We start from the raw sequence: 14378 nt of genomic DNA on the forward strand, positions 1-14378 counted from the left end.
ACGAATAGTAAGAGGACCGACTCTTCATCAACTGTACCGCCGGCGTAGCTGTGGGACGCAGCCAGCAAACCGAGGCACGATGGCAAAACACAACCTCTAGCGGAGATGAAGTTTGAAACGCGTGACTAGCACGTGGCGACACCGAGTTCTCGTTGCGCGCAAAACACTTGTCGGCGAGCCCCGATAGGTCCGTCCAGCACACGTCCAACAAATCAAATGGCAAGTGATTACTCTAGCTTTAGCGGTGCGCTGCCGCACGCGACTCCTTCACGTAGAGCTTCCTTATCAAGAGGCGCGGCGGGCGTTCGGCAGCGGCGCAGAAATTTTCTGGAAGGATGGATGCACGCTTCTGGTCGGGATGGGATGGGATGGCAGCGGGAGGAAACGCTTCGCCCGAGCCGCATGTCTTGTTTCCGGATCGCCGCCAGCCTTCAAACGCCGCGGCGTCACAGCTCATGTACAGTATTTGACATGATATGGGAGCCGCAGATACGGGCTCGCGTCGCGCGAGGGGTGTTGGGTACGGCACACCCGGCAGCGCGCGCTCTTTGTCCAATGGCCACGGATCATCGCTCGCGGCGCCCCTTCAAGCAGGAGGGTCATCTACGCGTGGGCCGACGTCGACGGCGAACGGGGGAGTAGCCAGGATGGGGCAAGGGTGTGTGGGAAAAGTGGCGCAACTAAGACCGCCAAGGCAGGCGTTGGAAATGCTTAATTGGCGGCACGGCGGCAGGTTATCTCTTTGGGGCTAGGGGGCGTTTGCTTGTGCATGTTACATCGCGCGGCGGTGCTTGTTGGTCCAGGCGTGAAATGGTTATCGCGGTGGGTGTGGGTGCATGTGTTGCCTCCCGGAGGGCTGGGTGCAGGGTAGCGACGGTGGGACGGAGTGGTTAAATATGGAGGGGGTCGCGCTCTTCCTGCGCGGCGGTAATCCCGGGGTGAAACTCTTTGTCTTTTGCTTTGAGAGTGTTGTGGGTTCGCCTTCAGATTACGTTCGAAGGTATTCAAGATGGCGACGGCATATGAGACGGAGGCTGCGACGTGAGTTTGAGAGATCTGGAGATGGGGGACGTACATTGACGGTGAATAGCCTGCACCAGGTTCTCGACCAGCCTGACCTCTCCAACAAGAAGCACGATATTGCCGGGGAACCATTGAGCGCAAAGCCGGCTGTTGCACCTTTCTCGGCAGATGAGAAGGCTGCCGCACTCGATGGATCATCGCATACGCCTTCGGTAGCAGCCGAGGATGATGGTTTCGGCGGTGACTTTCCCACCGCCGAGGAGAAGAAGACCCTCCGACGAGTCGGCGACCCAGTTCCCAAAGCAGCGTTCCTGGTCGCTGTCGTCGAACTTTGCGAGCGCTTCACCTACTATGGCGCCTCTGGTCTTTTCCAGAACTACATCCAACGGCCGCTCGATGGAAGTGAAGGACCTGGTGCCCTTGGTATGGGCCACCAGGGTGCGACTGGTCTCTCTACCTTCTTCCAGTTCTGGTGCTACGTGACGCCCATCTTTGGTGCTATCATCGCCGACCAGTATCTCGGAAAGTACAACACCATCCTCATCTTCTGCTTCGTCTACATTGCCGGTCTCCTCATCCTGGTCACGACTTCGATCCCCAGCGCGCTGTCTGCTGGCGCCGGCTTAGGAGGCTTCGTTACCGCCATCGTCATCATCGGTCTCGGTACCGGTGGCATCAAGTCGAACGTCGCACCGCTCATCGCCGACCAATACAAACGCCGTCAGATGAAGGTCACAACCGACAAGAAGACAGGCGAGCGCATCATCATCGACCCCGCCATCACCATCACGCGCATCTACATGATCTTCTACTTCTGCATTAACCTGGGCTCGCTCTCGCTCATCGCAACGCCCTACATGGAGCGCGATGTCGGCTTCTGGTCAGCGTTCTTGCTCTGCTTGTGCATGTTCCTTGTCGGAACGTTGACGCTTGTCCTGGGACGAAAGGTCTACGTCGTGCGCCCGCCTCAGGGCTCCGTTGTCACGGACTGCTTCCGCGTCATCTGGATGATGATCAAGGGCCGCAACATGAACGCCGCGAAGCCGACATACCAGGCCGGTCTGGGCAACGACTCTGTAGCCACCAAGATAAAGTGGGACGACCACTTCGTCGAAGAAGTCAAGCGCGCCCTGACCGCCTGCAAAGTCTTCTGCTTCTACCCAGTCTACTGGGTCGTATACGGGCAATTCTCCAACAACTTCGTCTCGCAAGCCGGGCAGATGGCCTCGCACGGCATCCCCAACGACCTCATGCAGAACTTCGACCCCATCGCCATCATCGTCTTCCTCCCCATCATGGAACGCCTCGTCATGCCCGCGCTGCGCCGCGCGAAAATCCGCTTCCCGCCTATCAACCGCATCGTCGCCGGCTTCTGGGTCGCCTCCATGGCAATGGTGTACGCCGCCGTCCTCCAACACTACATCTACCAAGCCGGGCCCTGCTACTCCGCGCCCCTCTGCGACGCTTCAAAGGACGCCTCGGGCCAAACCACCGGCAACAACATCCACATCGCCGCCCAAACAGGCGCCTACATGCTCATCGGCATCTCCGAGATCTTCGCCTCGGTAACCGGCTACGAATACGCCTACACCAAGGCGCCCCCCTCCATGAAGTCCTTCGTGCAATCCATGTTCCTGCTCACCAACGCCTTTGGGTCCGCTATTTCCGAAGCGTTAAATCCTGTGCTGTACGACCCTGCGATCCAGTGGATGTACGTTGGCATCGCGGTCGCGAGTTTTGTCGCCGGGTGTTTGATTTGGATTCTTTTCCACCATTTGAATGACAGTGAGGAGGAGATGAATGCTATGGATCAGGATTACGATGAGGATGCTACGTTGAGGAGGAGTAGTGTGCATGAGGAGAGGACGGTGGGGTTGCATCATGATCATGAGAAGAATTAAATGATGGATGCGTGGGGTGTAAGAATGAGGGGAGGATGGTGGGTGGATAGTATGGACGTATATGAGATGAGTAATGAAATTCAATGTGCAATGTGGCTTACTGTGCGTGATGGCTGCGTGGTATGTATGTTTGCGGTGACCTCCGCAGATTATGCGTTTATGGCGTAGTCAGCGTATGTTGAGATGGTTCAGCTGCCGCATTTATCTACCTGCTTCAACGGAATCAGAGTCGCGCCCCGGCCAAGCGCAATCTTCTCCCACAGTGACCAACCGTATACCTCGTCCTTCCCCGCAATACCACCTCCCCAGCGTCCACATCCTCTCGAAGCGCACCTTCAAGCCCTCATAATAGCCCAAGTCCCACCACGATAATATCTAGAATCCTTATTTCATCATCTCATTCGCAGTCCGCTCAAAGCCAACCTTGTCCTCAACGAGAGGCATGTTCTTCTTCGCCACTCATCACGTGCTTTAGACAACGTTCGTGGGGAAACCTTCAACATGACTTATTAGTGTCTCATCAAGTAGCACTGCCTAAGATAAAACCATAATATACGATGTAGCTACTTCATAGCACCGAGAGCTGTGCAGTCTTCATGAAAGGCCGTACTACCCAACCATCCAAGCTTTTTCTGCAGCCGCCATCGCCATTCAGTAATAAGCCAGCCATATTTACGACGTCGGGATAACTTTCGACGAGGGTGGTGGTGCGTTGGAACTTGAAGGGTCCTTGATGGCCTCGTCACACCGCGAGCTTAGGTAACCGCTTACCCACACCTACGTAGTACACCAAGCGAGGAATTTACCCCACCCCACCGCACGCCCCACATCACATTCCAGGCCCTCTTATCAATATTCAACAAGCGAAGTTCCTGCATGTTATTGCTCTTCCTATCGCTGCCTTTCTTCATTCTTTCTATATATATTTTGTTAACACGAATATCTACATCGATTAGTAAGCTAGCTAAGAGCTTCACATCTATCTTCCTTGGTCTAGTGGTCATGATTTCCGCTTGTCATCACGTGATTACGAGCGCGGGAGACCGGGGTTCGATTCCCCGAGGAGAGTAATGTTCTTTTTGTTTTTTTGGGGGTGGTCGGGTTGGGGCTGGGGTTGGGGTTGTGGTGGGACTGGCTAGCGCAGGGGAAGGAGATGCGTGGCGGGTTTAGGGGGAAGAGTGTGATTTTAGGGGTTTGGGGCTTCTGGTTTTCAGTAGATAGATGTAATTAATTTAGGAAGTAAGGTTAGTGTTGATTCGGTAAGATGGGATGCTTGTTGCGGAACCAAAACAGCGTAGGGACGCTGCTCGTGTAGCCTTCGGCTCAGCCATATACAACATTCGCTGAGAGCGCTACTACTGAAAACTGTTGGATCAAAGAGTCAGCTACTTTTTGGGTATGCGAGGGTTCTTGTCATTACTCAAGGCTTTATTCAGGTATTGAAGGCTGCATGAACGATGGAGTGGGTATCAATTCAACTTCCTCAACGAGATTTCAAACAAAGCGCCCAATATCCTCTGATAGCTCTTGAACAATATGCAACGGCAATACTATATCCTTGCCTGGATGGCTCTGTTGCAATGGCCTTGTCTCCTGCACTGGCCACCTCTTGCGCAGCGCCTTGAACACCTTCTCATTCTGCACATCTATATACCGAGGAAACCACGTGACGCTCGCAACCCTCAGCCGAGCCGCCTCCCAGTCGTCTGTATCGCCAGCCGCCGCTCGGAAGAGTGCTTCGGCCCACGGGATGGTTTCCTCCTCCGGATCAAAGGCGACAATGAAGGCTGCCATCACAATCCACAACACAACATTCCTTTTCTGCTGGTCGGCGGGACACTCGAGAAGGGGTAGATATCGGCGGAACTGGGCATCTAGGTAGGGATGCTCCAAGCGGCGCATCGGCAATTGTGTCTGCGACGTGATCGCAGCTGTTATGGCGAGACGGAGGCATTCTGCGAACGGGGTGCCTTCCCCGGGAGACAGCGCTAGCACGCGTGCCTGCAGCGAGTGCATCGCATTGCGGAAGTACCGTGCTTCCACCTTTTTTCTGCTCGCGCTCTTCTGATAAACCTCGTGGCACAGTGCGCGGAAGTCGCAGAAGAGACTGTCTAGCTTTGGTAACCCTGTGAGCGCTTCGTAGGGCAAGCACAAATTGCTATCGAGCGGGTCCCAGGATGGGGGCTCCGTGAAGAACGGTCCAATGCGGCCGGTGATGTTGTACAGACAGAAAGCTAGTCTCTCGATTTTGAATTTGAGCACATCGTAAATGTAGTGGCAGGTGGTGCGTGAGACGTCACAGCTTGTTTGCTGGGCTTTGTACAGGCGCAAGATCTCGAACATGCCGTAGAGATGTGTGAACGCTGCGCTGTATTCTCCACAGAGCATGGCTACGGCGGTTAGGTGCAGGATAGTGCAGACTGCCGAGTTCCTTGAACGAACGTCGTCTTTGTCCAAGAGGCCGTTGAGATAGGATATTGTATCGGCGATGAGCTGCCGTGTATGGTTCGTCAGGCCTTGGTACGAGACGTAATCGTTGTGCGCGCTGGCCGTCATCAACGCGGTTGTGAGCGCACCTTCGTTCTCCGGCTCGGGGAGTCGCTCATCAAAAGACTCTTGGTCGACATAATGATCAAGTGGATACAATTCCGGCAAAGCTCGCGACACTGGTCAAGTCAGCCTTTGTCGTAGGTATCTTGGCTAGAATGTGTGTTCAGTCTCGTGACTAACGCGAGATGCCAGCACGGGTAAGCTTGAGATTTGGGAAGCTTACATCCCCACAGCAAGTACCAAGATTGACGATCAACAGACCCTGGTAAATACATGGCGGGGTCTGCTTCCAATGTTGGCGGGATATGTACTACAAATTCGTAGATCAAATTCGTAATAGGTATTTGTCTGTTCGCAGCATTCCGCTTATTCGGCACTCGCACCTTTTCTTTTCGGCTACGTCGCCTAGTCCCGCTTCTCTTATTCTTTCCCAGCATGCAGTGGCTGCGTACCACCCAATCGTCGTCTTTACTTACCTTCCCCTGCTCTCCGCAATCTATGAACGCGAATGTGGGCATGGTAATACGTTTCGAAAGCGAAGGACCAATCGCGAAGCGTTGAGCGGACTCCGGAGACCTTGCGCGACGATTGGTGGGGCGTGTGTATGCGGGTGTTGAGCGCTGCAGCAGCAGTGTAGACCGTAAAGGAGCAATGGAGGTGAGATTAGACGAGGAACGTAAGGCGAGTGGGCCAGGATCGTCCCGGTGGACTGATCACCCGAAAGCTTGGGCGGACAGCAGCAGGGATGCCTACCTGTATCGAATCTGCTCCACAAGTATTCTAGATATGAATATACATCTTTCTAGGCTCGGCATGCCCTGGTAAACAAGCACACCGCATCAATTCAAGGTGTTGAGTCAAACAAGTGGACTTCGAAGGTGTACTGGAACGCTAGCGCGAGTCATGCTTCAAGTGTTAGCGAACGATGAGAAGAGAAGACCTGAATCTCAGTCGGGATATACTGCATGTGGTCTCACCAGAAGATATGGGAGATCTAAAGATTGCGCTTGTCTACAGTGGCTATTTTCACCATATTTGATGAACATTTTCGCGTCGGCGTACAGCAGCACGAATTTGGGTCTGAATCGTCACTTGTCTGACGAAGTGAATGCGCGCTAACCTTTAGTAGTAAATGGTCACTAAATGGTAGACGAAACCTGCGAAAATATCTATGGCAGGTTGTTTTCATCCCAAACCATGTGAGACAAAAACAAATAGCAAAATTAGATAGTGTATAAGTAGGGCTCTCAGTCTATAGAGAATCAATTATTCGATTCTCTCTACATTCATTCAAGCCAAGAGTAAGCCGTCCAGCAGGGTTGCAGTCATTACTGTGACCATTGCTACTGACATTCTTTTTCACTATCTAGAAGCCACAATTACGACACCTTCCCATTTCAGTTGTACTAAAAATGGTTATCGGTGCTTTGCAATAGTCCTAAACCCACCTTGTTATGGCTCCGAGTCACTTTCTTATTGATTTCATTGGATCTATATAACATATTCACTCTACTATTGATGGTATCACTTTAGGAAGCCTTTTCCACGCCTCCAGGATCCAGAAATATAGATTGAACAGCATAATCAGCCTCCTATAGTATATTATTGCCAAAGATATATGAAGAGGACATAAAAAGAGCTATAGAGGGTGGGGGTGGAACTTTTGCAATCGACTATAAATCCGAGTTCAAATTCCACTCAAGCTAAGCCAGAGAGTAGCGATTTCCAGGAAAGTACTCTCTTAACTGCTTGTTAACATAAAACATTGTGCTGGCACAATGCACGCACTCCTTCGCTCACCACGTTGTGCACATGACGCTCCAGAAAGCGTTCTGGCACTTATAAGAGACTTCCCTGGCCTGTTGTATATGGGCCAAACAAGATCTCTCACAGTGCAACCCGGGTTGATCAACACTAAGTGTCAACAAAGAAAGTTACCTGTACAGCCGATAACAGTTACGAGAAATGTCGGGATTTCCACTGCTCCAGTTGCCGCGCGAACTGCGAGACATGATCTATGATCAAGCCTTATTGCTCAGGTGCGATGAGCGTAGCACAGCATTGCCTGATTCTGCCAAGGGAAATGGTAGAGGCATATCCGACAACATCCTCGACAACATATTCGACACGCCGTTGCCGCCATCGAACCCGGCTCTAAATCTTGCGCTCGCTGGTCACCAGCTGAAGGATGAGATCATGGAACGAGCTAAGGCCATGAGCGTACCATTCACTGGCGAATTCAAAAAGCTTGCTGGCGTATTCACCAGTGAGTTTACATGGACGCATCCAATGCCTCTTGCATTGCCGAAGCAGGAACAGTCACCAACCCAATGCGTGGACATTAACTTCCTGGTTCGACATGTGACCGACGGTGCGATAATCTTGGAACCCATATGCAAGCTCCTTGTTAATATAATTAGCAACGGTAGCGCTCGCAAGATCTGCTGGAATGATATACTCGATCGCAAGCTTGATAGGATCGCTCTACCTGTCTACGCCATCCGAGAAGCACGCATCAACATCACCACTAATCTATCTCCGCACGACATCGCGCCTGGGCAAGGCTCTGAGACTGCCGCAATCTCTCAGCAAGTTGCAGATAGCCTCATATGGTGTGCCTTGAACGACTACTTCAATGACTACTGCACCTTGTTCGATATTTACAGCTACGTGGTATCGCACGTAGGAAGTTTGGTCGTCTCCATAGATGGCCAGAATTATCGGGATATCGATCTCGCTGCTGAGCTATTGGCTCCGAACTCAAGCGTAGGTCCAGGTCCAGCACATTCGGGCTATTCAGTGTTGATCAAAGCGGTCCTTCAAGAGACTAGGCGACGGCAAGGTCTCGATGGTCCCAGCATTGATGTTGCTCAAGGGCCGTTCACAGTTCCTAGGCCGAATTACGTTGATTTTGGGTCTCGGACATACAGTACGCAAGCAAAGTTCATCCGGCGGGCCCGTGAGCTCGGCTTTGTCGTACACTACGAGTGATTCACAATACCCCATTCGGCCGGCATCAGCGCGCAAGATTCGCATGATGGTATTGTACCGGACCCTATCTTCTCCTACATTCAAGTCCAACTTTGGGTAGTACCAAGTTTTTGATATTCAAAGATACCGTCCCGTTCAGGGCGACGTGCAGAATGTCAACGATAGCTGGTTCACGACATGCGCTTTCAATCGATGCGTTACTTCAAAATGTGATCTCACTGGTGTAATATTCTCCGAATACTAGAGTGGCTTACGTGTACGAATCCCTAGCAGACTATGAATTAGCCACAAAATTCGAACCATTCTAAATGAGAAAAGCCTCATATCCGCATAGTGAATCTAGAAACGAGACCCGACGTACCCCGCAGCAGCTTCTCACACAAAAGTACCTGCATTGTCTCGAAATTCGTGACCGCCTCGCCTTGAGAAGCCTGGTCCCCGGCCGTGCGTTGTTCTCCCAGAGGCTAGTCTTGGCGGGAGAATAGTCACGTTGCGGCTGACTTACCTAGGTAATCTTCCCCGCCCATCGTTCTCTAGGTCAACTTCTTCTACACCCCTGACCTGCTGCGAGTAATTCTTTCGCGTGGCACCACCTCCATCTACTGGGATTGTAACAAGATGTCGTTCGTGCAATGAGGGCTTGTATTCCACAGACTATATGTAGTGTCTTTGGCAAGATACTAGAGTAGATTGAATACAAGAAAACAAAGGAAACTCATTACAAAGGCCTCGGTTTATGTTCCTTCCTTCTGGGGATATCGCGGTATTCGCTGGTCTCTTTAGCTAGCGACAATTGCGACACCGTCACGTGACTAACGGTCCCGTTGCCTCCCCTCGGTAAGCCTCTCTAAAAATATATGCCGTTAGCAGGTTACTTGAGTAGTACTTGAAACGTTTAAACTAGCGACACATACAGTGCATTCTTCATTTCTTCAATCTGGGCATTTTCCGCTGTTGCAAGCCTCACCTTCTCTTCCTCATATTCTTCATAAGACTCCCTTAGTTCCGCCTCTTTCTTTCTTATTTTTTCCTTGAGGTCCTTCATATCTTTCTTATAATCGTCCACATGTCTCCGAACTCGTGGCGACATAGCCGCCCGGTTTTTGTCAAGTTCTCTAGCCTTGGCTGATAAAGCTTCGATGTTTCGTAGATCGGACTCAAGGCTCTCTTTCTCATTCAAGAATGTTCTTGTTCTCTCGAGCAGCAGCCTCAGGTCTTCTCGCGTCTGTTCCATAGACTTCACATTACTGATTACTGCTTCCGCTGCTTCACAAAACGCGCCAGCTTTAGCTTCAGCAGTTTCGAAATCGTAATCTAGGTCCATAGTGGGCAGAAAGTGTCCGTTTAGTAAGGTTTGGAATATTTAGAGTAGAGATCTTGAGAACGTCTTACGACTTTTTAAGTAGAAGGTAGCAGCTTGAGGGAAGTAAACGGCTGTTGTGGTTTAAGGCAGGCATTTTATCACTTACACCCCAGCTGACCGGTGAGCGGACCGGTGAGCTGACCGGTGACGTCACACTTAGAATGCTCATTGGGTCTCCCAAAGGGTCTGCCAAGTCCTGCGGTTCTCTTAGGAGGAAGCGGGGCAGTGTGAGGCACACATGCCGTAGATAACCGGTAGGTAAATGCCAAAGATGCTAAGTAGACAATACGATTCGTCTTCTGCGCGCGCTGTATGCCGTTTGGTGCCCACGCAAATCGCGCGGTTGCCATCTCCGGGACGATTCACTACTATCTATCATATCTATTGATGCATCTGAGAGGTAGACGTAGCACTTTTAGGCATTTTAGTATGAGTAGAACACAATGTTAAGCGCTTCTAAGAGTTTAGCACTGCAAGACTTATTAATGTAGTAGGTGTCTACCTAGTAAGAATCTAGACCATCGCGCTGCGCTTATTATGCGTAGAACAAAATCTAACTATAACTAGCCTTGTCGTTTCTATTACTAGTTTATAGGTCGTTAAAGGTCACTTTATGCTCATCTCGCTACATATATAAGAGGATTACATATAGAGGGACCTCCTCTTCACTTATAAAGATTTTAGTCAAACTAAGACCACAATTAGGTATACACTTTAGAATTCGCATCGCGTCGCACAGCGTAGACAGGGTTCGTAGGCGGGCCTTGTAGCCAGAAGTGGCAGCACAAGGTTGGCATGTGGAGCGGGCTAGAAAGGCGGATTAAGCGTGCTGGCTTATTTAGCAGGTTATCATAGATTAAGATACGGCAATTGGAGCGCAGTTATAGATCCAAGTAGCGTATAGGTATCATGCAGACATTAGTGGTGTAGGAGGTGGGCAGTGCGCGATGAATGAGCTGCAGTTCAGGCAGCGGAGAGTGCTGCCTAAATCGAGATTCCGGCAAGGCTGAAAAGGCGCAGCTGTCAGCGTTCCAAATGAGGCCGAGTTTTGGAAATGTGTAGAAGGGCGAGGAAGGCGGGGTAGAAGGCAAGAGCAAGATTTAAGATAAGACGAGCAGACAGGCCCGTGACCTCAACCAGGATCGTATATAGGCTAATCTAGGTGTGGAATAGACAGAAGGCGGAAGCCGATTTCGCAACGAGCAGATAGTAAAGCTGCTGCTCGACGCGGGCGCCGACGCCGGGATACAGGCTCTTTAAACACAATCACTTTTCCTAGCATACCTTGCTCACCTGTAACTTAGTGACTCCTCTTTCCGTGGGTTAACAAGCGCCACGCCAAGTGTGACGACAGTAACTGCTATGCCAAAACGGGGAATCATGTAAACGTTGCGAGGACCCTTTGTTCTCGGAGAGGCCCATCGCGCGTCAGCCCAATCCGTTGGCGGAAATCCAGATGAAGCTCCCAACACGCCCGACATCATTCCTCCGTGAGCTCTACGTCGGATATAACAACTCTATGTGCAGCTTACCAGCGTCCTTTCGGTCATTCACATGGGACGCTTCGGTCGTGACAACAGACACGTAATACATGCAGCGGGTCGCTCCATTGCTCGTCCTCGGCCAACCCTAGAGATGCCACGGGAAACACGAAGAACAATGCTGTCAGCAAGATGACTGAACAAGACTGGTACGGCGAGGCACTTTTTTCTGATGTGACTGCACGAGAGACACAAGATGCACTTGCCCATGTGTTCACCATTGCCAAATACTACCAAATACCCTTGTTTTGGGAAACCATGGAAATCACTTGGACGAATACGCCTAAGAAGAGACCAGCATGCCGGATCCGTAAGAGAGGTTTCAGTGAAGGGAGGAATAGAGCGAGAGATGAACAAAAACGTAGGTACGTGAGCTAGACATACATGAAGCCTTTATTCTTCATCGCTGCTGTATCAAGTGTGCGTCGTCTGTCGTATCCGCTATACCTACAGTCTCCCCCTAGTGTTCAGCTTCATTTTTCTGTGCCTGTTCTAACCCTCTGCGAGAGCAATGCTCCGCTCAAACGAGCACCGTAAGATTTGCTGGACAGGAGCTCTCCCATGAATCTCCTCAGACCTTGTCAGGTATGTCAAAGGGACACCAGCCCCTCGATATAGGGTGGGAGCGACAGTGGATGAGGCTGTCTGATAATCCATAGTGTTGTGTCGTATTGAACGTAGCATGCTGGATGTCTGGTGAGGTCGTTCGTATAAGAAGTGATACTGTTCAGTCCGAGGACTTGTTGATGCGGGACGTCGCAAACATTGTCGGTTAGCGATGGGCTGACTAGGAACCTATAAGTAATTGTATACTGTGTGTTGTGACTGCGCTAAGGTATTTGGGCTCCGTCGTCGCTCTTGCGTTGCTGTGTTGCGGGTTTCCAAATTTGGACTTCTCGTTATTTGCTGTGTTTTCGGGTAGGCGGTAGTGTTTTGGAGCACGCCTCCATCGTGAATCGAGTGATAATCTAACTGATCGTGGTACAAGATCAAGGACAATGTCAAAGGGTCTAAATATATGCGCGAAACCTAACGACTACCTCCCAGTGTACCTCTTCTCCAACCACCTGAAGACAGGAAATGACACCCCACACAACAACGCCGTCAGCTCATGCCCCACATTCCCACCCTTTGCGCCTATCGTACCAGCAATCGGACCCGTATACCAAGAAACCTTCATACCCAATGCAGCTCCCGCAAACCCGAACGCAAAAGCTGCGATTGCTCCCCATCCAAACGGCAGCAGGTCTCGGCTAGCCCATGCATCCCAGTCATAGTTTGACCACCGCGAGCGCCGGAAGATAACGTGTTCTTCGACGATGACTACGAGGTGGATTATCGTCCAGTAGCCTATGATCGATAGGAAGGTCTGTAGCGTGTCTGTGAAGAACGCTGCGGCGCAGCAGCCGACTGTGACGGCGGCTACGAAACCGAAGGTAACGAAGGCGATGCGCGGGACTCGGAGCGCCCAAGGTCCGAAGTTCTGGGCGTGTAGTGCGAAGGAATAGTTGTTGGGGATGTTGTTCTAGACGTGTTAGCTCTTAGCCTCGGGTAACTTAGTTTTCGTACTTACGGGTATGGAGCTCAGTGCTGCGATGACAAGCAAGAATTTGCCGAAGCCTCCTGCTGGAAGGAGTGCCAGCTTTAGTGGACCGCCAACACCAGCTTCGTGGTAGGCAACTTTCCAGGCGGGGTTGACTGCTGTCCCGGTGAACAGTGCCGCGCCAAGCGTCTGAACAAGCACAGTCGGCACAGTGATTCCGATATAAGTTGCAATGAAGATCTTCCACCGAGGTGTGTTGACGGGCATCTTGACGTTATAGTCGGCTGCGCAGTTGATCCAAGACACGGCGAAGGAGAAAATAACAGCGATAGTCGAGAAAGCTGCTGCAGCTCCGTTGCTACCAGTAGGAGTTTTGATCGCATTGCCATCGAGGTGCTTGGCCCCGGTCCCTGCTGCAACACACCACACAATGAATGGTGGGATCCAAAGGAAAGCGTCAAGCCTGTGAATCCAGGTAATCCCGAGTACGCAGATGATCCATACAATGGTGCAGATGATAATCACACCAGCCCACTGTGGACACTTGCCATCCGAAAGCGCATACAAGACGGAAGCCCCAGATATCGAGTTGATGGCATTCCAACCTGTCGTACTGACCATGGAAAATACCACCACGAGCAGGTTGCCCCAGTACCCAAAGGAGTAGCGGCTGAATGTGGTCATGCGAAGTCCCGTGAGACCGAAAGTTGCGGTCCATGCAGGCAGCATACAAGCCGTTAGGTTGACAAGCAAGATGATCGCGAAGCAATCCCAGAAGGCGAGACCGAAGCTTCCGCTAACGATACCTGTGTTCAGCGTCGCCACAGCCATATTGGCGCTCAACCTAATGATCGTAAGCAGACTTCAGAAGAAAAGGAGTGTATGAAGTCACGACGAACGATCGAAATTCAAAGTACTAGATGGACATACCAGAACGTGCACGCATTCCACACCTTCGACGTGTTGCTTGCGCGCTCTTCATTCGTCACTCTTTCGATCCCACCAGTTTCAATGGACAAGTCTTTCAACCAATTGCGGAACTTTCCATCCTTATGGTAGAGTGTAGAGTATCCTAGCTGGACATCGTTCGTGGATGGAGCATTCAAAGACTGCTTAGAGCGCATGGTTTCGGAATCAACGGAAATGCCAGCTTTTGCAGCCATTGTTGGATTGTCGCTCCAGTGCGTCGACTGATACTCCATTTCCGTGTTCCATGCCTGTTATAAGCATTCGATACTCGCGTTGTGGTGTTCATGGTATTGAGCAATCTAGGGCCGCGGTGTCGTGATTGTACTTATCGCCGCGGTATGCCGCGGATCAAGCCGCGGGTTCCCACAATCAGTGAATTCACGATAAGGGTGAAGGCATGCCCATTGATCTACAGGGAAGCACAGCACCCCGCGGCATACCGATGTAGGATGTCCTGTCGCTAGTCCTTCCCATCGCCGGTTTGCCGCGGTTCTGTA

At 51.3% G+C, this 14378-nt stretch overlaps 5 protein-coding genes and 1 non-coding gene across 6 annotated transcripts; 3 read left to right on the forward strand and 3 right to left on the reverse strand.

The window, feature by feature from the left end:
* Positions 1 to 1062: 1062 nt before the first annotated feature.
* On the forward strand, positions 1063 to 2924 carry PTR2_2 (peptide transporter ptr2; the record flags this gene model as incomplete). Its single annotated transcript, XM_056220734.1, has 2 exons — positions 1063 to 1071; positions 1101 to 2924. 2 exons carry the CDS (start codon positions 1063 to 1065, stop codon positions 2922 to 2924), a joined length of 1833 nt encoding a protein of 610 aa, XP_056066037.1.
* Positions 2925 to 3905: 981 nt separating this feature from the next.
* On the forward strand, positions 3906 to 3993 carry N0V89_012009. The gene has a single exon. It is a non-coding gene; the product is annotated as a tRNA-Asp (tRNA).
* Positions 3994 to 4418: 425 nt separating this feature from the next.
* N0V89_012010 (uncharacterized protein) lies at positions 4419 to 5480 on the reverse strand (the record flags this gene model as incomplete). The annotated part of the gene is made up of 1 exon (XM_056220735.1): positions 4419 to 5480. The coding sequence occupies one exon, from the start codon at positions 5478 to 5480 to the stop codon at positions 4419 to 4421; it is 1062 nt and encodes a 353-aa protein (XP_056066038.1).
* Positions 5481 to 7484: 2004 nt separating this feature from the next.
* N0V89_012011 (uncharacterized protein) lies at positions 7485 to 8465 on the forward strand (the record flags this gene model as incomplete). The annotated part of the gene is made up of 1 exon (XM_056220736.1): positions 7485 to 8465. The coding sequence occupies one exon, from the start codon at positions 7485 to 7487 to the stop codon at positions 8463 to 8465; it is 981 nt and encodes a 326-aa protein (XP_056066039.1).
* An 804-nt stretch (positions 8466 to 9269) lies between these two features.
* Positions 9270 to 9789, reverse strand: N0V89_012012 (uncharacterized protein; the record flags this gene model as incomplete). Its single annotated transcript, XM_056220737.1, has 2 exons — positions 9270 to 9312; positions 9380 to 9789. The coding sequence occupies 2 exons, from the start codon at positions 9787 to 9789 to the stop codon at positions 9270 to 9272; spliced, it is 453 nt and encodes a 150-aa protein (XP_056066040.1).
* A 2616-nt stretch (positions 9790 to 12405) lies between these two features.
* N0V89_012013 (uncharacterized protein) lies at positions 12406 to 14075 on the reverse strand (the record flags this gene model as incomplete). The annotated part of the gene is made up of 3 exons (XM_056220738.1): positions 12406 to 12894; positions 12943 to 13756; positions 13843 to 14075. 3 exons carry the CDS (start codon positions 14073 to 14075, stop codon positions 12406 to 12408), a joined length of 1536 nt encoding a protein of 511 aa, XP_056066041.1.
* Between the last annotated feature and the right edge of the window lie 303 nt (positions 14076 to 14378).

The sequence above is a fragment of the Didymosphaeria variabile genome (assembly GCF_027946475.1).
Source record: "Didymosphaeria variabile strain IMI 356815 chromosome Unknown scaffold_9, whole genome shotgun sequence".
NCBI lineage: Eukaryota > Fungi > Ascomycota > Dothideomycetes > Pleosporales > Didymosphaeriaceae > Didymosphaeria > Didymosphaeria variabile.